This window comes from Eulemur rufifrons, chromosome 15 (assembly GCF_041146395.1).
Source record: "Eulemur rufifrons isolate Redbay chromosome 15, OSU_ERuf_1, whole genome shotgun sequence".
NCBI lineage: Eukaryota > Metazoa > Chordata > Mammalia > Primates > Lemuridae > Eulemur > Eulemur rufifrons.
Genome location: NC_090997.1, coordinates 104,629,881 through 104,655,629, shown reverse-complemented (window position 1 = coordinate 104,655,629; position 25,749 = coordinate 104,629,881). Strand labels below are relative to the sequence as shown.

Below are 25,749 nucleotides of genomic sequence, written 5' to 3'. Positions count from 1 at the left end.
CATATATCTGTTGGTCAACTTCACATTTTCTTTTGAGAAATGTCTATTCAGGTCCTTTGCCCATTTTTTAACTGGGTTATTTGTTTTTTTGCTATTGAGTTATTGGAATTCCTTATATATTTTATACATTAATCCTTTATCAAATGTATGGTTTGCAAAGTATTTTTTCCCACTCTGTAGGTTGTGCTTTTACTCTGTTGATTGTTTTCTTTGTTGTGCATAAGCTTTTTAGTTTGATGTAATCCCATTTGTCTCCTTTTGGTTTTGTTGTCTGTGCCTTTGGAGTTATATTCAAAAAATACCTGGCTAGGTCAATGTTTCAGGTAGCTTTTCCCCTATGTTTTCTTTTTGTAGTTTTATAGTTTAAGGTCTTATGTTTAAGTCTTTAAACCATTTTGAGTTGATTTTTGTATACAGTGTGAGACAGGGTCCAATTTCATTATTCCGTGTGAGGATATCTAGTTTTCCCAACACCACTGATTGAAGAGGCTGTCTTCCCTGTGTATTTTTGGCACCATTGTTGAAGATCAATTGACTGCAAATGTGTGGATTTATTTCCAGGCTCTTTGTTCTGTTCCATTGCTCTATATATGTCTGTTTTTATGTCAGTACCATGCTGTTTTGATTATTGTATCTTTGTATTATATTTCAAAGTCAGGTAGTGTGTTGCTTCCAGTTTTGTTCTTTTTGCTTAGGATTGTTTTGGCTATTTGGGGTCTTTTGTGGTTCCATGTGAATTTTAGTATTGTTTTCTATTTCTGTGAAGAATGTCACTGGGATTTTGATAAGGTTAGCATTCTTACTCTCTTATAGGTGCTGTTTCTGTACAAGAATCTCCATCGCAGAGCCTATTTCCAGGGAACTCAACTAATACAGTCACTTCACTTCTATTTTATTCTTCATCCACTGTTTAGAGAAACAATTCAATTAGAAAGACACACTCCTTACAAAGTGTGTCCTCGCCTGTTTGCAGGCCATCTCCCTCTCCCTAACCATGTTTCCCTGGGTTCTCAGCCAACTGAAAGCCCACCACAAGCTAAAGCCAGCAAAAAGCAGTTCCTGTGCCCCCCATGCCTTTTCTGACCGCCACCTCTTTCCTGTCCCCCTTCCAAAATTAGGTACTCCCATAACCCATTATTTACGCTTCTTCTCTTATAGCATTCACTTTTTCCTTGTACTTGCAGTTGGAGTCATCTAACTCTCTTGCCAGACTGCAAGCTGCTTTGGGGAGGGATCCTCTTTTATTCTTCCTTTGACTTCCCATAGTAAACTGCCTGGAACTCAGTGGGCACTCAGCCAATGTTTTCTCCATGAAACACACTCATTTTTATTCTTTGTATTTTAATTTATTCTTAATATTATTTTATTTTACTTCTTTTTCCTTATGTATGATATACACATACTGTATCGACTAAATTTTCTAATAAAAGTTAATTGGTAATTGTTTAAAGCAAGGCTAATCTATACACTAAGTCAAATAATCTCAATAATATTACAGTTGAGTTTGCTTTTCCTTTTTTGAGCTTAATAATCATTAACTTTCTCTATTGCATTGTGATATTACTACAATTCTATGATTTTTCAAAAGTAACATTTTTAAATATCATATCAATTCTCTTAACTACTTGGGATGCATGCAGTTTGGACCTAGTAATTCTAAAATGTTCACATTTGTAAGAGTCTTCTTATTTATCTGATGTCAATAGCTGTTTCTGCAGAATCTACATTATTTCTTAGTGGTTCAAATTTCTTTTCTGGATTTTTCTTTCTAGGACAGAGTGTACAAATGCCTCAGGTCTTTTAGGATGGCTATAAAGTCTACTGCATCCTCATTATTTGCGAACTTGTATAAAAGTATTTTTCTGTGCAATGCTTTTGTTCAGGCATCTTTCTTTTAATACATGATTCCATCTCATGCACCCACCGAGCACGTCGGTGACATGGTTGATTGTGATCGACCATAGGGGCTTTCATTTCCTCAAGACATATCTGAGAATTCCAACCTGTTTCTTCTGTACTAAAATATTTTTTAGTGGGTTAGTTTTCTTGAATTTTCATTTAACACTGCATTCTACAATTAAAGTTTAAAAAAACCTTAATGGTTTATTGTCATAATTTTGTCAGTTCAACAACTTAATTTATTTAGTAAATATGTTCCAGCAGCTCCTGAATTCAGTGTCTCCTGCACTGAATCTGCACATTACCGGGTCACCAGGATGTAGCCTGTCTGTATTCTCATAGCTTCAAGCAGGTTTGACAGATCCCAGAGATGTTGATTAGAAAATACTCTTCTAACCCTTAACAGCCTAGCTGCGGAAATTCCTAGGACCGGGGATCCTCGAGTCTTCTCTCCAATGCACATCTGCACCTGGAGGGGAGGACCTGTAATAGCAACGTCCTTGCTGTCATCAGTGTGCAAATGACACTCAACTCTGGGTCGTCAGCTGGCCCCCTGAGATGGAGCTCTTCAGCCTGTCCAGTGCACACTTGCAAGGATAGGACACAGCTTTGGCGTTCTTTGGAATCTTATTTATTTGTTACATTTACTTTCTTGTTTGTTTATCTAAAGCTGCTGCTATTCTCAAATAGTTCCCTTGACTGCAAATATTTTCCTTTCTGAGTAATCAGGCTGAAGCATAAGGATTCTGGCTTCAACGCAGGACATGGAAATGGTGAAATTCATAAAGGGATGATGTCCATGTCATAAGACCACTGTGAGAGAGGATGAAGTAGGATGTGCGGGGTTACACGGAGCCTGGCTCCCAGGAGGGCTCACTCGCCTTTGCCCACGAGGAAGAGAAGTGGCGCCAACCCCTCGGCAGCGGCCAGATTCGGACTCCGAGGACGGAGTATCCGCCCGAGGATTCCTACCGGGAGGCTCTGTTTTCCTTGGAAACACGAGAACAAATAATGAGAAAAACGGCGCCTCTGAGTGAGATGTGGGGAAGAAGAGTATTTACTTTATCATGTAACATTTACTTACAAGCTAATGAAATGCTTTCTAGACGACCGAGGCAGACCGGCTATGCCTTTGTAGCATGGATTTTGTCTTCAAATTGCTTGGTTATTATTAAGACTTTTAAAGTAGTGATACGAAGACGGCAAGGCTTGCTTTGTTCCTGGACTGTGTGCTTTCCTCCTGCCTTGTCTGGCCTCTGCTGTGAGGTTGTCAGAACAATAGAGCAACGCGGTGCCAGTCCCAGCCCTGTCCCTCCCTCCCTGTGCTACCTGTCCCAAGTTGTGTGACATCTAGAAGCTTAAGTCTTCCTTTCTCAACAGGTAGGGCAACAGTGACTCTTACTTCCTAGAGATGTTATGAGGATTAAACAAAAAAATCCAGGTAAGGCCTTAGGATGGGAGCTGGCACTTGGTAAATACTCAATACATTTGAACCATTATGAGTGATAAGAATAAGATATTCCATATACTTTTGGTAATGTTTATGTGTAATCAACATTTAACTTCTATAGATATTCTCTTAAGAAATATAATTGAAGGCAATATATGCAAATATTTTTCTCTGAATCACACATGTCTGGAAGTTTCAAAACCTGATCTTTGATTTTAAGTACTGGGCTGGAATTTTGCAATTTAATTTGATTTATAATATATTATGGGAAAGTTTTCATAAACATGTCTTTTCCTGTGCTATTTCGTCTGCCTTGGAGGGAGCTGTCCAGCCTGCACTCCACTTCTGTTCTCAGGTCTGCTGTGGGGAGGGGAGGGCGTGGTGTGAGTCTACTTCTCAGCCCCACCTGCGCCAGCTTGGAAAGTCCTCTGCCAGTTGTCCCAGGATGCCCTGGCACCAGCGCTGAGCACCAGGAACCATACTCCGGGACAAATGAGGCAATGCGCACAAAAACTCACAGAAAGTGCCTGGTGAGAGTGAGAGCTATGACTATAAAGACGGAGCACTCCCTTCCCTTCCTGCCACCCCAGCCCCTGGTACTGACACCGTCTGAAGCAGGAGACACGTAATTCACTCTGCATATATTGCGAGTTCCTTCTACGTGGAGCAGGTAGCAAAGACTGCATCCTTGCCTGGAACAGAGCTCACATTCTAGTAGGGGAGAAGCTAATACGCTGACAGTAGATGAAGATTTAATTCCAAAGAGTGGTGTGTTTTGCGAAGCAACATTAAGCAAGTTAAGACAGGAAGTGTCCTGGGGAGAAGGGCATGCAGCTTTTAGTTAGGGTGATCAGGAACCACCTCTTTGGGGAAGGATGCTCCAGGCAGAGGGAGCAGAAATTGTAAAGGCCTTGAACAAGGTATTTCACTGGTGTTTCCGAGGCACAAGGAGAAGGCCAGTGTGGGTGCGTCGCAGACAGTGATGTGGAGAGCAGCAGGCAGGGCCCCGGCCACCGCAGGGGATGCGGACTTTACTCTCGGTGCGGTGAGAAGCCACTGGGAGACAGTTAAGCAAGGGAATGGCACGATGTGACTTACATATCAAAAAGATGCCTCTGGTTATGTCACAGAGAACAGATTTCCAGGCTTTAAGAGTGTAAGTGAGGAGGGGAACTAGAAGACTCCTGCAGAAGTCCGACAAGAGATAGTGGGGGCTTGGAAAGATATGTTCTGGACATAGAGAGGCGTGACCAGATTCAGGGTATGCTCTGGGGAGAGCCAGTGAGACTTGCTGATGAAGGCACTGCGTCTTATAAGGATTACCGAAGAACCAAGGATGACTTTTAGGGTTTGGGCCTGAATAATGGGTGGTATTGGGTGAGATGGAAATAACCAAGGAAGAGTGGACTTCGCAGGGAAATAAAGAGCTGAGTGTTGGAGGTTATTTTTGAGTCACCAATTGAGAAATTCAAATAGATATGCCAAGCAGGCAGTTGGATATGCAAAGTAGAAGGGTGGTTAGGGCTGGACATATAAACCTTCGTGCATGAAATGGTGTAAACTGAAGACTAGAACAGAGTTGCTGGACAGAATAGGCACCGTGGACATTTTGTGCCGCGTAAGTCTTTGCTGTGGGGTGTCCTGTGCACCGTAGGGCACTGAGCGTCCCTGGCCTCGACACGTGAATGCCAAGTGTCTCCCAAGTTGTGACAAAAGTATCCTTGGACACTGCCAAGTGACCCCTGTAGTTCTGCAGGGAGGGCTGGGTTTCCAGGGCTCACCATGTCAGCCTCCCTGCTCCACCTCCAAGCCCCATGGCTACCGGTCACAGTCCCTCATGCTTGTGCCCAGACCCCAGTCCTATCAGGACTCAAAGGAAGTTTTGATTGAAAAATTGGGAATCTTCACTTGTAAAGGCACGTTGGTGGAATGAATGCACATGTGTATTTCAAAGCTCCTCGTGGAGAGTGTAATTCTGTAGATACAGCAAGTGTAAGTGATCACTGCTTTTATATGGAGTATTGAAAGGTTTAATTAGACAATACAAGTTTAAAGCAAGCATGTTGAATATTGCAAAGTTGCAGCGCTAGTTAATGACAGCAGAACTTAAATAATAGGTGGTTTTGTTCTTGGAAGATGGTTCCCTAGGTATAAATAATTAAAATAAATTGGACAGCAAATAGGAGGAAAATATGGCCATGTTGCCAAGCATGACAGCCTTTCACATTATTATACAGTTGTGTTTCTGTGTTGTGTGTGCATGTGTGTGTGTGTGTGTGTGCGTGTGTGTATGCTACGTGCTGGGGGCTGGGGGTAGGGGATGGTGTATATTGAGGGATTGTTGAAGTAGTCACTCTCAACTGTATTTCCGTAAACCACCAAGGTCGAATTTGCCTTTTATATGTCTTTTTATATTTCTCAGCTAGCCTGGCTTTACATTAATTATAGTTTTCAAGCATTTGTAAGTATTTCTCTAAAAATCTTGCCTTGAGTTTTGTTCCTCTTAGTTTTTCTTCCCCTTCTGTCCTGATGTCAGCCTTGTGATTCGATGGTCCCCTGACTGTCTTCTACCCGATCCTCCACTGGGTTTGGTCTAAGTTCTTCCCCTCCAGCTTCCTTGATAATGTGCAAGTCCCTCGGTTTCCAGCTCTCGCCCTCTCTCCTCTGTCTGCCACTGGGGAAGAGACACTGCTTTGTGGCCCCCCTCTCAGCTCTCCACGTGGTCTCTGTGTCCCTGCTCCCATAAGGCATCCGCTTTGATGTCCCATAAGCATCTTAAACTCAACATACCTAAAACTAAAACCACCATATTTCCCTAAAAGATTCTTTGTGAGTTTAGCTTTAGGTTAATAGCATCAGTATCTACCTAGCCAAGGAGAATGGAGTCTACTAAACTGACCCTAGAAGAGACAGGAAACTGAACAATATAACAATGAATAATGTTATTAAAGCTATTAATAAATTAACTTAAATATGCCATACCAACACGGCTTTAGAAGTGAATCAACTTTCCATGGAACTGATATTTCTCTATTTAATCTTATTTAAACTCTATTAAAGAAGGAAGCCCCCAGAATTCTTTTTAATAATGATAGCATACCACTGACACCAAAACTTGATAGAATAGCTCTAAAATAGAAGATTATCTCGAATATTACAGACCTTCAAGTAATTACTAAAGGGATTCAGCAGTACACTGCAAGAAAAAAACTTACGATGACTAAGTGGTGTTTATTTCCTAAATACACAGGTGGGTCAATACAAAAGGATACATGGGTCGAATTGCTATACGCTGGCACAGGTGAAAGGCAAATCATAGGGCTTACAGAGGAGGCAGCGGAAGAGGCATTTTGACAAATATCAGTCTTCATTCCTGATGTTAGAAACCAATGGCAAGGCAAGAATTAATAGAGATTTTCTTAAGCTAGCATGAGGCTTAATGATAAAATGCTAAAACATTCCTGTTAAAGTGTGGAGCAAAGCGTGTTAACTATTGCTACAACTATTTAAAACTGTTATTGAAAAGGTAGCCAATAGTGTTAAACAAGAGAAATAATAAAAAGTATAAATACTGGAAGGAAGAGCTATTGTTACTCTTTGCAGATTTTATGATTTTTTTTTTTTTTTTTTTTTTTTTTTGAGACAGAGTCTCACTCTGTTGCCCAGTCTAGAGTGAGTGCCGTGGCGTCAGCCTAGCTCACAGCAACCTCAAACTCCTGAGCTCAAGCGATCCTCCTGTCTCAGCCTCCCGAGTAGCTGGGACTACAGGCATGCACCACCATGCCCGGCTAATTTTTTCTATATATATTTTTAGCTGTCCATATAATTTCTTTCTATTTTTAGTAGAGATGGGGTTTTGCTCTTGCTCAGGCTGGTCTCGAACTCCTGAGCTCAAATGATCCGCCCACCTCGGCCTCCCAGAGTGCTAGGATTACAGGCGTGAGCCACCGCGCCCGGCCAGATTTTATGATTAATAACCTCAAATTATAAAGAGAATTAGCAAAAAACTATTGTAAATAAGAGAATTCAGTAAGTTTACAAAATATACCTACCATAGCTGTACTATATATATACAAATATATATATATATAATTATTAGTGGGAAGAAATAGTAAAAGAAATGGAAGTAAACACACCAATTATAATAGCAAAACAAATAAAACATAACAAAAATAAATAAATAAAAGAATATAAAATATGGATGGACTTAAAAGGTGATATATAAAATTACATAAAGAAAATTTTTAAACTATACTGAGGGACTTAAAAGAAGGTTTAAAGATGCAACACTCTAAGTATGACAATTCTGCCTGAAATGTCCTGTAAATTCAATGTGACCTTTTGAGGGAAACCATAAAATCTAGTTTTCTTGTGAGAAGAAAAAAATAAGGAGAAGCAAACATGTGAGAATATACTGGAAAGTTCTGGGAAGAAAGTGAGTAGAGACTACCCCATAAGATATTAAAACTTTGCTGTCTGATACGGTAGCCACTAGCTACACTAATAGAAACTTAAGTTTAAAGTAATTAAAAACAAATAAAATAAAAAGTTCAGTTCCTCAGTCACACCAGCCACATTTCAAGGCTCAATGTATTCAACAGAACAAATGGGGAACATTTCTGCCCTTGCAGAAGGGTCTTGAACTCATTATTCACACCAATATAAATTCCAGATAGAACAAAGATTTAAACTGTAAAAACAGAACTAAGCAAAATCCCTTAATGTCCTAGAGGAAAGGATGAGTGGATTTATTTACAAACTTTCAGTGGGGGAATTTGCAATACATATAACTAACAAAGGGCTGATTTCCTTCATTTACAAAGAGCTCATACCAATGATAAGAAAAAAAACAATCAAAGCAAAACAAAAATATGTAAAGGGTATAAATAGGAACTTTATAAGAAAATAAATATAAATGGCCAATGATCACATGAAAAGATACTCAACCTCACTTATCACCGAAGAAACATCCCAAATATTTTAGTGTCTATTCCCCATAAACTAGAATATTCTCCTACACAATCATAAACACACATTGAAATCGGGCAACTAACTTTGATAGGCCACTGCCATTTAATCCTCAACTCCATTCAAATTTTGCCAGTTGTCCCAATACCATCCTTTATAGTAAAAGGATCAGTTCAGAATTATGTGCTGCATCATTTGTGATTATCTCTTTATCCTTCTATCTAAAACAAACAGTTCTTCGGGTTTTTTTTTTTTTCCCCCTTTTTCCTTTCACGCCCTGGACATCTGTAAAGATTTCAGGCCAGTTATTTTGTAGAACATCTCTCAATTTGGGTTTGTCTGATATTTCCTAATGATTAGATTCAGGTTTTGCATCTCTGGCAGGGACATCCCATTGCATTCTATCGGTGACACGGGATTTTGATTGGTCCTCTTAGTGGCTATGTTAACTTCAATCCTTTGATGAAGATTGTTAATCTCCATAGTAAAGTTATTCTTCTTCCCTTCGTAGTTAATAAGTATTTTGTTGGGAGATAATGTGAAACTATGTAAATATCTAGTTCCTCTTCAAGCTTTTATTCATTTATTTATTTGTATTAATGTGGATTTATTGATTCCTAATGTATTTAATAAGTTATAGTCCATTTGACTATAATTTATTCAGATGCTCAAATTGTCCCTGAGTTGGCAATTGGGAGCCCTTTCAAGCTGGTGTCTGTGTCCCTTGCACATGTCCCTGTTGCTCTTTAAGCATTTTCTTTCTTTTTGACGTGGCTATTCCAGGCTCGTCCTGGATGTTCCCTGCCTAGCTCTGGAATCAGCCCTTTTTCTAAGGAGCATTCGTTCCTTCTGGTGGAGAATGGTATTTAGAAAACAAAATCTAGGTACTAGACGTGCTCATTGCTTTTGGGATGCCACTTCTCCCAGGCCCTCTCAGTCCACAGAGCTATACATACACACATACATATAGTTACAACCATGTTTATTTCTGTAACTATTTTTTTATATATTGAAAATCGTGAGTTTGCACCAATATCTCTAATTCTAATTTAACACAACAGAGTAGGTTCTAATTTTCTATCTTTCCATATTTGTAACTCTCTTAGGTCCCATTATCCTTTTCATATTTACTTATTTGATCTACTTTGTATGTAACCAATTTTCCAGTACCACCATTGCCCTGTACCCTTCTCCCAGCCCCGTGTCGGTGCCCTTCTGGTCACTCTGGTGCTCTGATCCCACTTGTGGGGCCATGGCACTGCTTCCCCGCCAAGCAGACGTCCTCCTCACCGACACCCGTCTCTGTGCCACCCTGGCTCTCCCCACGGCAGGTGGACGGCTGCGCTCAGCCCCACTCGGTGGCTCTGGGCTGAATGACTGAGGAAGAGGAAGAGCACTGCATTATGTTACCTTCCCTCGTCCCTTGTCACCTGCTTGCTTATTTCCTAGTTACAAACCCAGCTTGGGGGGACCGCAAGACCGAGAGGAGCAACCATTTCAACGGCTTACATGTGGTCACTCTTTAGAGGGAGAAGGGACTAGAAAATCATCTTTTATTGTGGTGAGATATACAGTATTAAGTAAGATGTTTTCATGGGTCATTTTATTATGTGCAATGGATTTAAATACTGAGAATCACAGGAAATTTGTTCTTGTCCAAACACTTTTGTAAAAAGTCCCATGTAAGCCTAGATATCACATGATGAAAAAACTCAATCTCATATGGTAAGGGTCTAAATTCTCATGAAAAGGCTACCTGGGTACATAAGCTTTATGTTTCCATGTTATTGGTAGATTGAGGAAAAAATTTCTGTTCGTCATGGACAGTTTTAAAATATTTATGTAGATTGGCCTCAGGTGTCTGTCTCTTTACTCTATAAAACAGCGACTTTATGTGGAAAATATTACTGAAACCAAGCATTAAAGTCTTCATCAAAACAATGATGGAATAAAACATGGGATTATGAAGTGTGAGATGGTTGCATAATTTTACACAAAAGCATTAAAGAATCACTACATTGCCTGGAGTAGAATTTCTAACTCTGTCAAAAAAAAAAAAAAAAAAAAAGAAAGGTCAGCTTTAAATGCGGCTGTCATAATGGCAATATTAAGAGCCAAAGGGAATTTTTTTTAAAAAAGGAGGGAAAGATTCTGTGATTAGGACCTATCACGTAAGCCTAGGAGAAAAAATTTAGTGTCATCAAATAAGGCTCCAGTTAAGTAACGAAGACTTTTATTAAGTCCATATTACTTGAAGGAAGACATTTTTACATTTTAAGAAATTTTAGGTCTATTTAAGGGCTGACTAAATAGGGCACAGGATCAGAAGAGTTGACCAGGTTAACATTTGGACGCCCTGGTATGAATTGCCTTTTTTCCCTCCTAACATGGCTATTCACTGATTTAAACAGCTTGGTCTAGCTTATTTAATATGTCCTATATTTGTCATTGCACTGACTAGAACATTTCTTTTTAAAAACTCAAGGTTGTGCCCCTCAGTACACACTAAGCGCAATACAGCATGGATAGTATTTTATTCTCAGCATAAGTGGAGACAGCAGATATATACTTCCATGGAGACTCTGCTCCTAGGGTCTGGACTCTCAGTGGAAGGCCATGTCTAGGGCTCTGTCCGCTCTGGTGGTCTCTGTTTAATTCTCAGTGGGGACATGTTTTATTTATTTATTTGTTTAGTTTGACATATTTATTGGTATTTTATTATAGTAAAGACATTCTGTCAGTCATTTCTCTCTCCCGTCTTGACCTGAGGTTAATATTTCATTTGGGTCAAGAAAAAATTATGGTGGAGAGGGATGTTATTTCACCAAAAAGTAAAATGAACAAAAATGGATAGTTTGCTTACATTAAAGTAAGTTAAAGTTAAATGCATGTATCTTGATATAATTAAAGCATGTAAAAACTAATAGTTCTATATACGTTTCCATTGTTTTACTTGGGGCTTATTCTAAACTTAAATGCAGTAGAACAAAGTGTTAGGGGCACAGTCGGGCTGCTTCTCTGGAGTTACTGCCTACTGAAGGAGCTACGTGCAGTTACCATCAATAAAGTAGTCCGAAGCTGCTTCCAAGTTTAACATCGTAGGAGTTTTCAAGAGAATCATTCTACTGTATGTTTCTTTTGTTTGTCACTATGGTTTCAAAGATGTGTACCTGTCACTAAAAAAAGCTCATGTACAATACAAAAATACAAAAACAAATATCCCACAATACACAAATCTAACAAAGTAAATGTAGCGAGAGAGTCCAAAAAACATATTTGAAGAGACATTTTCTTTCCTTCTATTTTTAGTACCTAAAATGTGCTTTTGAAAGGCCATCACTGGTCAGTATGTATATACTTAAAATAAGCCATACAATTGCACTAATAAGAAAGCCTGTAGCTAAGTTCAATTCAAACTGGATTTCACAAGTTAGTAACTTAAATGTTGAGACAGAGTTACAGAAGGTACATCTTCTTGTTTTCCATCTTTATACAATGTTAATTTTTTTTGGTGTTAATAACTTTTAAAAAATAAAAACAGCCAAATACTTAAGCAGTATGTATGTTTAAATTTTGGGTGGTGGTTGGTATTTTAAAAGAAACAGCTTCCTTATGATTTGCCTCAAGTTCTGGTGGAAATGCTGACAGGAACTAGCTAATAAACAAAAACCAGGAAAGCCACATTCAAAACACTGATCTACTCAGGTGAGCAATGAAGATAGACAAGACCCATTAAGGTGAAGTGGACTATTTCAAATATTCAGCCATTTACATAAAAATGTAAAATTTATTTATTTTTAAAAAACAGCTAAGTGTCTACATCCACTGATAGCAGTGAAATACCTAGTTTATGACGACTTAAATAAAACACATGCTCATAAGGAAAATAATGTATTTTAATTTTATCTAGATTTACTTTCAGTCAATAGTGGTTCAGTAACATTTCCCTCCCGGTACAATACTCCCTCTCTCTCTGTAAGGCTGCTCCTGGGAGCCGGAAAGGTTAGGTAACGAGGGAGTTAAGAGAGGAACTGCTTGCAGTTGTAGATGGGCAATAACTTTTTGCTTAATGTGCTAATAGTTATGTCTAAAAAAATATGCAATTCTTAGAAAGGTACCATTTTTTGGTTTCTTTGTTCCTATAACCTTTGAAAACTAATCACATGAAACTACAAAATTAGCAAATGCCTCCAAATCTGTATATAAAACATAAATTACCTCTAATTTCAAACTCTTATTTATTAGTGTACCACCCAATCTTACAAAAAAAAAAATGAAAAAGAAAAAAAAGCAGCTCCAAAGATAGTCTTGTATCATTCTTTCCAACAGGAAACTGTTCCTTTGAACATTACAGCCACCCCACACCCCAGCTTCAATACGTATCATTTAATTGTCCTGGCCATAGACGTTTCCAGGATGAGATTTTGTACTTCGTTCCTGTAGCGTCTGGCTGTCAGAGAACCCTGCTTTCCTTTATTGAAGGCGTTGGATCAGCTGTCATCGGTGTGTCCCTGCCGGTAGTCTTCATCCTCATCTTCGCTCCAGATGCATTTCCTCTGGTTCCCCATCTTCACCTTCATTAAAAGCCACTGCTCCTGAAGGAGTTCTTGGAGCAAGAGTTGGAACAGTTTCTTCAGGCTTACTTGATTCAAGTTTGATGGAGATGGCTGATGCTTCCTTTGTCGCCTGGGTACCTACGGCAAATCCAGACTTGGAGATCTTTGCAGGACTTGCTGGGAGGTCTGCAGCTGCCTCTTCAGCTGATCGCTTCTCAGCGCTGCAACTGGAACGTTCCCCTCCATTGCTCCTGGCGCTCCAGCTCGCTGTGACTTCTCAGCCTTCTCCTCTCCCGTCTTCCTGTCCGCCCGGGACATTTTATGATAAAATAAAGACTCTCCAAGAGATGGTCTTTGTCCTCATGTTCAACAGTTATTGTAGACCACTGAGCACTTGGCTGGCACTTTATTCCATTTTAAAAGGATATTCCACATTATGGAATGGGTAACACCTTGGTATAAAAATATCTAATTTTCTTTGATAGCTCTTCCATAAATACTCTAGAAGGAATATATTTGGGTCACAGATAAAGTCCATTAATGAGCAGCAAATTAGTACATTATGCTGGCCTTCCATTTATATTCTCAATATAATTGTTTGCTCATCGGACTGCTCTGTTATCTTTAATAAGATTTTTTAAATCTGTGGAAGAATAAGCCATGACTCTCACAAGATAAGGAGCATGTTTCACAGTGATAATGGTCCTAATGGAGACCTTTGCCAACAGCTAAATTAACAAAGCATTTGGTGAGAACGGGGAGGTCCCCCAAGAGGCACAGTTTGGTGTTCACAGAGACTTTTAGAACACCACACATACACTGTGAGATGGAGTGTTGATTTTAATCGACTGTCTCAGCCTTGTTCACTGCTGAGTTGCAATGACTAGTTTTTGCAAAAAATGAAGAACCTGAAGGTAGGTTTGTGTATTTTAGACTCATGGAACAGTCTCAAACTGTTTTCACTTCTTAATTTACAATATGATATTTCCTCTGTATCACATGCTTCATATCAAATTATGGTTTGTATGTGTTGGGGCCTTGTTTAAGTACTAACTAGGTTGATGTATGCTTATTTCATGCATTATGAAAAAAATCAATATGAAGGAAATTTGAAAACTCAGTAAAGTCATAATATTCCTTTAGCATAAACATTATGTAGTAGTTGTCTCATTTTGTGCTATCCTCATCTGTGAAATTAGATAATCCCTGTAGCATAACCTGTCAATATTAACAATTATTTGTTGTTTATATCATTCAATCTCTACTTCATACTCAACCACTCACTATGGTTTTTTAAATTATAGATTTAGGAATGGGTTAATGAAATATAAAATGCTGGGTCAACTTACAACTACTTTCAACCTTACCCACCCAAATCCATCTTCTGGTCCCTTTGCAAAATTCCACTTTCACAGTGAGCTGGGTTGTCACGTTCATGCTGTTTAGATCTACTCCAACTACACTTTATTAAGGCTGCTGAGAAATTTGGATGATAAGATGCTCTATTTCAGGGCCACTCGGCACGTTTCCTGATAAGTGCTAACAATAGTTCACTGTGTACTTTCTTTGCTAAATTCACTCAACTTCTTGTCAACAAGGAAAGGTGTCAGAAAAATGTACCTAATATCGTTCACAACCTTATTTAGTAAATGAAGTTGAGTGCTCACATATAGATGACTTGGACTTCTGCTTCTATTTGTAGCTACCTACAGACGCAGCTGCCCACCCATTCCTGTTAGATCTCCTTTTAAAGAAAGTCTAACAAGGAAGGAGACAAAAAGGTAATAAATTAGGAGGAAAACATCCTCTTACATTAGCTAATGCACTTTTCTGCTTAATAATCTAACATTAGGCATTAGATAAATATTTTTGGTAGAAAGTCCCTTTTGCCTTTTTTTTCTTGCTAGCATTGTACCATCAATTCTGAGAGATGCTAATTCACACAGTTTGAGGTGAATATTTATATTAATGAAATGCATGTTTAGAACTGTTCCTTTCTCCAAATTAATTCACGTTTTATTCCACACAAAGAAGATGTATTTTTGGGGATTAGGAATAATGTTTTAGCATTCATTTTGGGAGCCACTGCAGTAACGCCCTAGGAAGCCATGCCAAAAAAGACTGAAGTCCAAGGTGTGCTTATTCGGATCAGTTTACAAGCCAAAAGCACACTAAAACTACTATGCATAAGTATAAATAAAAATGTACATTGATTTGTTATTTCACTTCTGGACTTTTCTTGACAGAACTAATTTATTAATATAGAGAAGATGCTAATTTTTAACACCATAATCTGACAATCTTTTTTAAAGCAAAATATAGCTTGGATTTTGGTCTCTGCTATTATTCTTTTCTAACTGTGTACTGTACTACCCCCTTCATCTTGATGGAATGTACCACGCTATGTCACAAGAGAAGAAAAGAATAGAAAACAAAGGAAAAGCTCAGAAGTAATCTGCAAATAGAAGTTGTTTCAGTTCTTCACAGAGTATTTGCTTTTTGCAGTAAACAAAGCAAAAATAATCTTTGGACTCAATCGTGTGATATAAGCTAGTTTACTAACAGGATAACACCACTGTAACTACAATGGAATTCAAATTGGCTATTAAGTTATGCTCGCGTAGACAGTGGCAATATGTTAGACAACTGTGAAAAGAGAAGGAGGCATCGCCGACCGTCTGTGGCCCCAAACAGGCCACTTCCATATGCTCCCGAATGCCTGACAGCTTTGCAGCCCAAGTCCCAACTCCTTCTCAGCGACTTCCATATGGTACCCACAGATTGAGAGCTTGCCTTTCTAAGACAGGCACAGTCTCACTGGTATTATGTTGCACTGAATATTTGTGAGCAGTGATTCATATTTTTATTGCAAAAATAAGATTATGAATACTACTTTTCCCACTTTCATCAAAAGAGACAGTTATGGATCCTGACAATCTTATATTTTACTTTTGTAGAAAGAAATTAGTTGCATGCATTTTAATCTAATATTGAAATGGACAGGCCACCATCTATGCCTGATCTGCTGTGTCTGGGACATGGTGAGTGCTGGGGTTCAGTGTGAACAGAGCCCAGTCTCAAGCAGCTCACTGTGTAGTGAGGAGTCAGAAAATAAAAACAGGCAATACGTAACTGTGCGTGAATGTCATTGTTTTGATGTGCTATTCTCACATCTAAACCAAAGGGATTGAATTTAATGGAAACATGTTATATATAATGAGCAAAAATGTGAACAAAGGAAAGGACAATTGATTTCAGTATTTCTTGAGGATGTGTTTATTTTAGGCCTTTTACATTCATTTCTTTGTTCATTGAGCATTTGTTGTTTTCAGACTTGTGAAACACTGAGTATCACCTGTTCTACTTGGCAAAGACTTAATAGGCAGTGGTCATTATTTTCATTTCAGCAGAGAGAGACAACCATACCCTAAATTATAAATAGAATTATGAAAGCACAGACCACTTTCTAAAAGGCGGGTTTGCTTTCTTAGTAAGAGATAAATACTACTGGTACAATAGATTACAAAGAAGTGTGTATTATTCTGCTATTAAAAAAAATTTTTGTTTAAAGAAATTTTTCACTTCCTACAAAGCCTTTTTAAAAAACAGAAAGTCAGAAAAGTGATATGTTGACAAATATGTACAATTTATGTAAGAAAAGAAATAAAATCCTAAAGAAATGTTTAACACAAACCAAATTGACATGATAGTAAACTGAAAATACATAGAAACATTGGTAAAAGAAAAAAGATGGAGTATGATATTTCAAGAATCAGAAAAAAGGAAAAAAAAATATTAGCACCTTCTCTTAATCAGACTTCCTAAGAATTTATTTTGCATTTCTTTCTCTCTCAGAGAATTCGACCAGATCTGGATTTGAGATTACTTGTAACATAGCTTTTTTTTGGGAAAACTTAAGGGACAGGAAAAACATAGCCTTTTTTCTTTAGTCCATTCTCCCCATTCTTTGCCCAAACTTCTAGAAGAGTCCAAGAAACATTTCTTATGCACCACCCCCCCAAAAAATCTCCTCTCCACCCTCTCTCCACTGCGTGAGGCTTAATGACCTTTGTTTTCCTTCTTTCTTAGCTCCTGACAACCCTCAGTGGTGTTCTGGCCGTGGGATCATCTCCTAGTTTCTAGCTCTTGTCTGAGTCACGGCCCCGGATTTCCAGCATTCAACTTGTGATTGGTGGGGGTAGGGGAGGTGCAAAAGAGGATGGGGAAACAGATGGGGTGGGTGTTTCATCTCTGCCAATGTTTCCCATATGCATATCAAATATGCAGAAAAATATTAATCCAAAGGGAAAAGGTGAGAATTTTTGTATTGATACATATAATTTTAGAGAAAACTGGTGGATTAGAATTTATAATGAAAGGGCTTGGAACCCCAATAGTCCATCAGTTGTCTATTAAAATATATAAATACTTTCTAGAAGAAAATTATCTTGAGGAGAAGCTAATGTTAACAGTCCCATCTCACACGTTTTCATAAATACGTGCAAACACTATTGCCTATGTTCATGAGTGCCTACGAATGAAACGACAAAGGTTTGTCCCTTTAGGGGTAAGAAACTCCCAAACTCTATCCCAGAATTCGAGTCGGATGGCACTCTGTATTTTTAGTGCATTTGAAACTTAATCATGATTTTCTTAGAAATCACTATTTATCATGAAAATATGCACTCAGTTCTGACTATTTGCATGTACAGTCTATTTTCACCTTACAGGGGTCTAATTAAATGTGGTAACACCTCACTCAGGTATGAAATGCCACAAACAACTACGCTCCAATATGATTTGTGAAACACTTCGGAAAATGTGCACTGAATCATTTGCAGCGACCTCCACTAACTAGAAAGAGCTCTTACATGAATCACCTAAGTGACAGGTAACTCTTCTCCATTTTATTTTAAAAGTAATTAGTCTTATGAAGCTACGAGACCAGAACATTGTTGGTATGCTGCCTGCGGCCCTTTCTGATGAGCTGGTGACACCACCTGTTTTAATAAGCCCGGAATTTTCTATTATTGTTCTACAGATTCAGAAAGAGCAGAATTATCTTCTCCTTTGGGCACTGCGAGTGTGATGCACGCCGAAGCCCTTGTTGTGTGAGCTAATGAACTGAAAGAAGGAAAATCGTCATCTACTGCAACCCCGAGGCAAGCGAAGTTTCTTTCCTACCAAACTAAATCTTCAGAAATGATGCATTCGAGCCACAGTGAGGGTGCTTCCTCGTCCACAGCTGATTAGGCAGAGAGCTGCTGAGTGAGGACGACCGCCGGTCAGCAGGCCAGGGAGGACAGAGCGGGGAGAGGAAGGTGATGATGGCCCTGCTCTGTGGCTGTCGGCTGTGGCAAGCAGGCGGCAGAATGTGCATAGCCCACAGCACTTGAAGACTTTGTGGCTCCCCTAAACTCTTACTTTTGGAGACTCTACACCACAACCCATCAAACAGACTGGAGATGAAGAGACACCCACAGATTGAATTCCCACTGTCTGATTTGGGGTCCTGGCCTCCTGACCACTCCTTCAGTGGTCTCTATTTGTAACTCTATGCAGAAGTACTTACTGAAGCCCAGATTATCTGGCTTTTGCTCAATTATTCATAAGATATAGGCAAAATTGCACATTTTGGAGGGGTATGGATTGCTTAGATAAATTGCAGGCAAGGAATCAATCCAAGATCTATTTGCTAGAAGCCTCTCTAGGTTAGCTTAGCTTACTTTTTCTCATTTCGATATGAAAACCATCATTACAACTACTTCTCTTTGAACTCTGAGAATAGAGAATCCTGAAAATTTGACAGTTGGTGGCAATTTATGTAACTTGTTCTATTACTGTTGGCAGAATGTGGGAAAACATGGGAATGAAAATTTGAATCTATAATATATACACACACATATCCACATGCATACATATACATACACACATACATATACATGCATGTGCACATGCATACACACATCCACATGCATATACATACCCACATATGCATGCATACATGCACACATATATATATGTGCATATGTACCTATATACACACATACATATATACACACATGTACATACTCATGTATATGTAGCACGTGTGTGTGTGTGTATATAATATTTTTTTTTTCACAGCAGCAAAGGGCAGAAATGACAGAGCAGTCAGCCTGGAGAGGGACTCAGAGATTATTCACCGCATGAGGCTTTCCACTCAGAGAGAATCTCAAGTTTTACTCCTTAGTTTCTGGTTTCTAACTATTGAGCAGTGGACACAGGAAACACCTGCCTCCTTCTCTTCTTCCCCTGCGCCCCTGTCACCTGCTTCTGGGTGCTGCTGCCAGTGGGGACGGCTCCCACATTCCCCAGGCCCCTCCTTCCTCCTAGCTGCATCCCCACGGCCTGCTCAGGTCCCCTTGTTAGCTCGGCTGCTCCCTCTGTCAGAAACGCCTGGCCCCTTGCTCACTCACCGCTCCAGCTCTTCCTGCCCCACAAGTCCAGCTCTAAGCCCACCCTCGGGGAAGCCTCCTTCCTCTGAGCGCCCCTAACTTCTGACGCAGGCTGGGCTCTGCCGTAGCCAGGAAGGCAGGTCTGTCTCCTCCAGGAGACCGGGAGCAGCTCACATTTGCAGTGCACCTACTCGGGCTCCTACCCCTGACCAGGGCAGGGACCCCCTCGGGTAGCTAAGCATCCCCATTTCGCACAGGTGGAAACAGAACAGTTAACCGCTGTTGTCCCACACTGCACAGGTGATGCGGTGGCCTGGGGCTGAGCAATTCCGCAAGGAAGAAGTGCGCCCTCTGCCCCTGCTTGGCGTGGGGCCCCTGACTCAGTCCTTTCTGTCTCCCGCAGGCACCTGTAGTTACTATGTATTTATTGATTCCACCTGGGGCAGGAGGTAGATGAGAAGGTGTGAGCTGGGTGGTCTTTGCCTAAGGCCACTTCACGCCCAGGGTCATGAGGGAGACTCTCTTCCTCCAGCCAGATGTCCCGCAGCCCCTGACAAGGGCCGGGGAGGCGCTGCTCCTTTGTGGCTCAGAGAACATCCGTGTCTCCTTATGACTCTGTCTCCTAACAAAATTGGGACATAAATGTGTGCCCGTGGACAGCAGGATTAAGAAAAATCCACTTGTGAGCTGATTAATATCAGTCTTCCTGGTTCCTTTTAAAATTTATAAGCACTATTAAGAATGATAAACTATATGTACTCCAATGAAGTGAAAATGGGTTTGTGACAAACCCTTTCTATAAATTAAAGGTTTTCACTAATTCTGCTAAAGTATTCACTTTTTTGGTAATGCTGCTTTAAAACTATTTTTTCCACATGTTTCTGTCTCTTTAACTTTCTTTATAGTTATTTTACACATTATCAGTAAGAAATAATGAATGTCCCACATGAAAAGCTCGGACTGCAGAACAGGAGACCCTGGGCACAGGAAGGACAGAAGCGTGAAGAGCACGCACAGGACCTGGCCCCGTGACAGGCGGGGAGCGTGTTCGGCTGCTCCAGCCCAGGCCGGGGGTCTGGGAGCTCAGGATGGACCTCGGCACGTGGGGACGAGGAGCGCAGGTGGAGCAGTGTGTCCCCATATCCCAGAGCAATGACACACGAGAGCAGGGTGACCACCCAGCCTGGAATAGCACTGAAAGTCCTATGTCCTGGGGAACTTCTCAGTCCCGAGCAAACGGGGACGGTTGGTCACCCTATTAAAGAGATATCTACAACAGGGATCCTAAAAAGAATGTGAAAACTGTTGAGGATTTTTAAGATTCATTGGTTTGCCGATTATCACTATCAGATGTCCTCACTTTGAACACTGAAAGGTTAAAATTTGACCTTACTTAGAGAAAAGACTCTTGGTGCAGTTCTATCAATACATCTTGAATGCTGCTCATGAAATTCAATCCTTTCCCTCTCCTACTCATGGCTGTGTGTTGTTCGGAAAGTATTCGTGAACTGAGAAGTATGTGACATGTGCCCACGTTTGTACCCTTGGCGTTTCGAGTCCAAGGTTAGTACTATTTGCCTTTGAGTGAGGTCATGCAGACGTTATAGATCATGGAATCGAGTCTCCTGTAGACACGGGGACCGGGGTGTGTGTGCGTGTGTGTGTGTGTGTGTAGCTGTGGGGTCTCCTCCTGAAGAGGCACCAATGTCCCAGGTTCCGATTTTGTGCTGCAAGGATTCTAGGACACTAACAGGCCTAGGACCTTTCCTTTTCCATACTAGAAAAAAATAGTTGTCTTATTTTTTTTTTTCAATTTTTTTAATAAAAAATACTTGTAAACTCAGACTGGCAGCAGGTAAAGATGAGTAAAGGATCCCTCTGGTAGTCAGTCTTTATCAAAGTAAATCCCTTCCTTTTGTGCCCGTCCAGCACCACATCTCTTATCACATTTTAAAATTAAAAAATGAACAAAGCAAAGGAAATTATCTTGAAGATTTTAGGTTCAAGTTTTTAAAAGTTGTTTTTAAAAGTTCAGTAAAATGACCACAAATTCTACTTTTTTTTTTTTTTCTGCTTTGGTTTTCCTCCTTGGTCTTATCTTTCCTGTTTGTATTCTGTATCACTCACCCACTTACCCAACCATCTTTCTGTCTGTCTGTCTACCTACACTCCTATCACCTACCTGTCTGACTGTCTTTTGAACATCTATTTATCTCAGGTCTTGTGTTATGCATAGGTGTATTTGTTTATATCCATATCTGTCTTCTCTTCCTTCTTTGGTTGCAGAATATGATAGGTGACTACATGATCTTTCAGGAAACTATCACTGGAGTCTCACAGAGTCTATGCCCACGGTTAAACACTGAAGGTAAGTAACAGTTACGGAGCCCTTACCAAGTGCCAAGCACATTGTTATTTATTTTCACTGTTTTGCTCACTGTCACCCCCAATCCTGCTGAAGTAGGTTTCATTATTCTTGCTTTACATCTTAGAGAGCAACTTTTCCAGTGTTGCACAGTAATGTGAGGTTACAGATAAAGTTTCCAGGAAACCTGGAATATGAAAGGCCTTGGAGGAGACAAATGTTGGGGAAGAGGGAGGGAAGGAGTCAAAGATCACTGTAAGATTCAGGTCCTGGCTGACCAGGGGAATGACGGTGTCGTTAATAGGGACAGCAAAGTCGTTGGGAGCTGTTGGTGATCAGTGGTAACAACAGCTGTCACTTATCAGGGTCTTAATGTGCTTGTCAGGTGCCAGGCACTGTGTTATTCCCCTGACTGTGCATTATAAGTGAACATCCTCATTTAATTCTTACCACAACCCTTGAGGAAAATGATGATTTTGATTTTGGACATGTTGCTTTTGATGTGGCCACGAGACAAGCCAGGGGACATGTTTGGCCAGCAACTGGAGAGTCAGGGTCTGAGCAGGACCCGAACACTTGGCAAGTCTCTCCAATCCAAGCTCCTTCAGCGAGAGAAGGAAGGGGAGCTGCCCCTGGCTGAGAGCAGGAGAAGGAAGGAGAGGAGGGAGGGAGGACCGGGCGAGACTGCGGAGCCGTGAGGTGGCCTCTCAGAAGCCACAGCAAGACAGAGTCATCAGTGGGGTCAAAGGAAAGGGAGGTCACGAAGGAGAGAAATTTCAGGGCTGATAATACGAAAGTCATGGCGAGGGCAATTTTAGAATTGCAGTGGGGACAGAAACTTTCCTTCAGGAGGAAAACCGTGTGAAGATGTGGAGAGGAAAAGGCGCCTTTTAACCTGCAACCTCCACTTCCGGGGCGGGCGGGGGAAGCTCAGCAAGGTTGCACTGGGGGGAAGGAGGGTGCAGCGCAGGGAGGGTGGGGGCCTCAGAGGGTTGGCAGGGAGGGCCTCAGAGGCTGCGGTGTAAGCGGGACCCCTTATTATCTATATTCCCATTGTAAAATGTTTCCAAAGTATACTTCCAGGAAACGGGGGAAATACTCTGCAGCTTGAAAAGGCAGTTCCACGGGATTGAGAACACTGTGTTGTAAGGACACGTGGGAATGGCAGGGGGTGGCAGTTCAACACTCTTCCTCAGTGGATGCGTCTTAATAGGTCCTTAGGACGTAACTAGACCAAAACTGAGAGATGGTCTTGGCGGTGTGGTCGGGGCAGCATATGATATGTAGTTAAAGTTTTCTTCAGCAGCACTCTCTCTGGATGCAATGCTTCAAGATTAGATTGAGATTTAAGGAATTATACAGGAAACAAAGAATTAGCCAAACATAATTAGTAGCTCATTCTAGTAGAATATGACAACAATAAAATGCCAAGCATCTACGTATGGTTGAGAGGACCAACACACCCGACATGCTCTCTCTCTTGTGCACAGGCACACAGACTCCTTCCATCGCCACCTTTGGAAACACTGCCTCATTTTGAACACAGCAAGAGTTGAGGGTCAACAGAAGTAGGCCCTGGGGGTCAACTTCAAACCAAGGTTCCAGCTGGAGAGGACCTGTCCCAGGAGGGAGGGACTGGCGGAAGCCCTGCTCAGCAAGTCTGTGGACGCCAGGTTAGAGGGGAAACGCTTGGAAGAGCCCCAAATGTCTGAGGCCTGCAAAGTGTGTTAATGACCAAGAAAGAGGGTTGGGGAGAAAGGAGGTGACGGGGAGCAGAGAGGTGGAGGGACGGACAAGGACACTGAAGTGCAGTGGTGAGCTCAGGGCTCAACAGGCAGCCTCACTCCTGCTGGCCAAGCAGGCCTGCACATTCTCACTGCCAGGACTAATTTTAGTAGCTCCCAAATATTTGGACGTTGATGCCTTAACAAATAGGCTCTTTGGATGAGCGAAGCGACCACAGCCTGAAACAAAAAAGCCATCCTCTTCAGCACAGGTATGCCCCTCTGACTACCAGGCATTGTCGGCCCCGCCCGGCTGCACTGCCCGCAATCCCAGGAACAACTGGCAGTGGTGAGCCCTGGCAGACAGCGTCCCGCTTGACGGGCAGGCGGCATGTGGCTGTGAGCGCCCGACCCCACGACCGCCAGCCTAGAGGTGCCAGGGAGCTTCCTGCTTTGGGAAAGATGGACAGATGGACATAAAGAAATAAGAAAGATCCGAAGGGAGGGAAGGAAGGAGGTGGGAAGGAAAAGGGGGAGGGAGGTTGGGAGAGAACAAAAGAGAGAAGGAGATCAAGGAGAAGAACTGAAACTAAGTTCTGCGACTTCAAAAGGAGCAACACGGACCACCAGGGACGCTGGCTGTGGAGTCTCTCTCCTGCAGAAGGGAGAGCCGAGTCTGCGGGTCACGAAGGAACGTGTCATTGGATGCGGAATCTCCACCACAGATGGCCTTATTTGTTGTCAAATATGATTAGTGTTAAGAAATAGTCTCCTAATCCAACGTGGACTTGAAAAAGTCTCTGATTTTATGTTTTTTCCAACATGTTTAAAACATGCACTACATTTAAAATATATTTTTATTTGAAATGCTTTTAGGAATACTTTCAAATGATATGCTGTTGCAATTTTTAACTTAGAATATAAAAACTTAAAAAACCATCTTTGAGGAAAAGTCATTGGATTAAATAATACGAAATTTTAAAAAGTGAAACTCTACAGCTAAAATCCTCAGTCCGTATCTACAGTGTCCTCCTGCCAGTTCTCAGGAAGACGGCCACCTCGCACACATTCCTCACTCTTTATCCGGATTCTTAAGAATTGTCAGTCTCAACATTTCTGGTCTGACAGCCCCAGGGAAGAATTGCCTTGTTGATAGTTTTCTACACTTGATAAGAGAATTTACAGGAAAGCAAATTGAATAATAGTAAAAGTACTAACTCTGACCTTTCCACACATTATCTTTAAAAGTTAAAATCAGCCCTCAAAAACAGATTTAAAACAAAACTAAAGTTTTTCCTCTAGGCATTTGAAGACTGACACTGATTTTTATCCCCTCAGTCTAAGTGAAGCCTCATGGAAATGATTAGAACACAAAATATATTTTTAATAATTTGATATTCATAAAAGTAGAACATTAAAACTTTTTGTTGATTCCACCACCAGTGCATAAAATGAATGCTTTAAAATTACCCTGAAGTTACATGCCAATGTGCCTGAAAATTTTTTTGTTTCTTTGTCATAAATCTTCATTTGAATTAAAGTCTTCAAATGTCTGTATCAAGTAACATATTATAATTCTGAAACCGGGAACAACAAAGCGTTACTATCTATTAGGTTTAAAAAACAAGGCTTTTATCTCTCACAGGCCTTGGGATCAGGTTTATGAATTATAGAACAGTAATAAGTCTCGGGTATTTGGAAAAATGGAGATCCCAGGAGTGGAGAAGGGTGTCAGATCGTTTCTACGCAGGAAATCTAGTGACAGCCACATGCTGCAGAAAGTTACAGATGTCTGCACCTGTCTAGCACTTGACAAATGCTCCCAACACACCCGACCTGGGAGCCAACAGGCATAACCATCTTCCCCAAAAGTACAACCTTACAAAAATAAAATATACTTTCATCAAGTCTAAATAGAGTTTCATGTAAGCCATACACGTTGGAGAAATCTAGCTTTGTATGCAGTAATAAAAAATGTATTTAAAATGAAATAAACACCTTAATTGACGCTCATCTTGAGACAACATAGCAAAGTTTAAATGTTTAAAAACAAGGCAATAGACACTTTTATGGTTGATAACAAGCTACAAATTTGTCTAGGGGAGAAAAAAATCATTAAATGTTTGACAAAAGGGCTGTGATAAGAGATAAAGAACACAGTATTCACTGTCTAAAGAGCTGGAGGGGGAAATACAGCTTGTCCCGGAGCCCACATTTTCAACTATGTGTGCTGTGATTACAGTTATACACAATGGATACTGTGTCGGTGCAGAGAAAAACAAACAATAGGTCTTTTTCTGAAAGTATCTGTAGGAAGAACATACAAATTAGTCAACAAGGGAACTGAAAT

General features: G+C 40.6%; 1 protein-coding gene across 2 annotated transcripts in view; it reads right to left on the bottom strand.

The window, feature by feature from the left end:
- The window catches only part of PACRG (parkin coregulated), a 473,831-nt gene that overhangs the window by 75,452 nt on the left and 372,630 nt on the right, over positions 1-25,749 (bottom strand). Inside the window, exon 5 of one of the 2 annotated variants that reach the window (XM_069488528.1) lies at positions 1,213-1,238. The exons of the other annotated variant lie outside the window; for it this stretch is intronic. Within the exon in view, the coding sequence (XP_069344629.1) occupies positions 1,213-1,238 (26 nt within the window). The remainder of the gene's footprint in view (positions 1-1,212; positions 1,239-25,749) is intronic. 2 annotated transcript variants of the gene reach the window in all.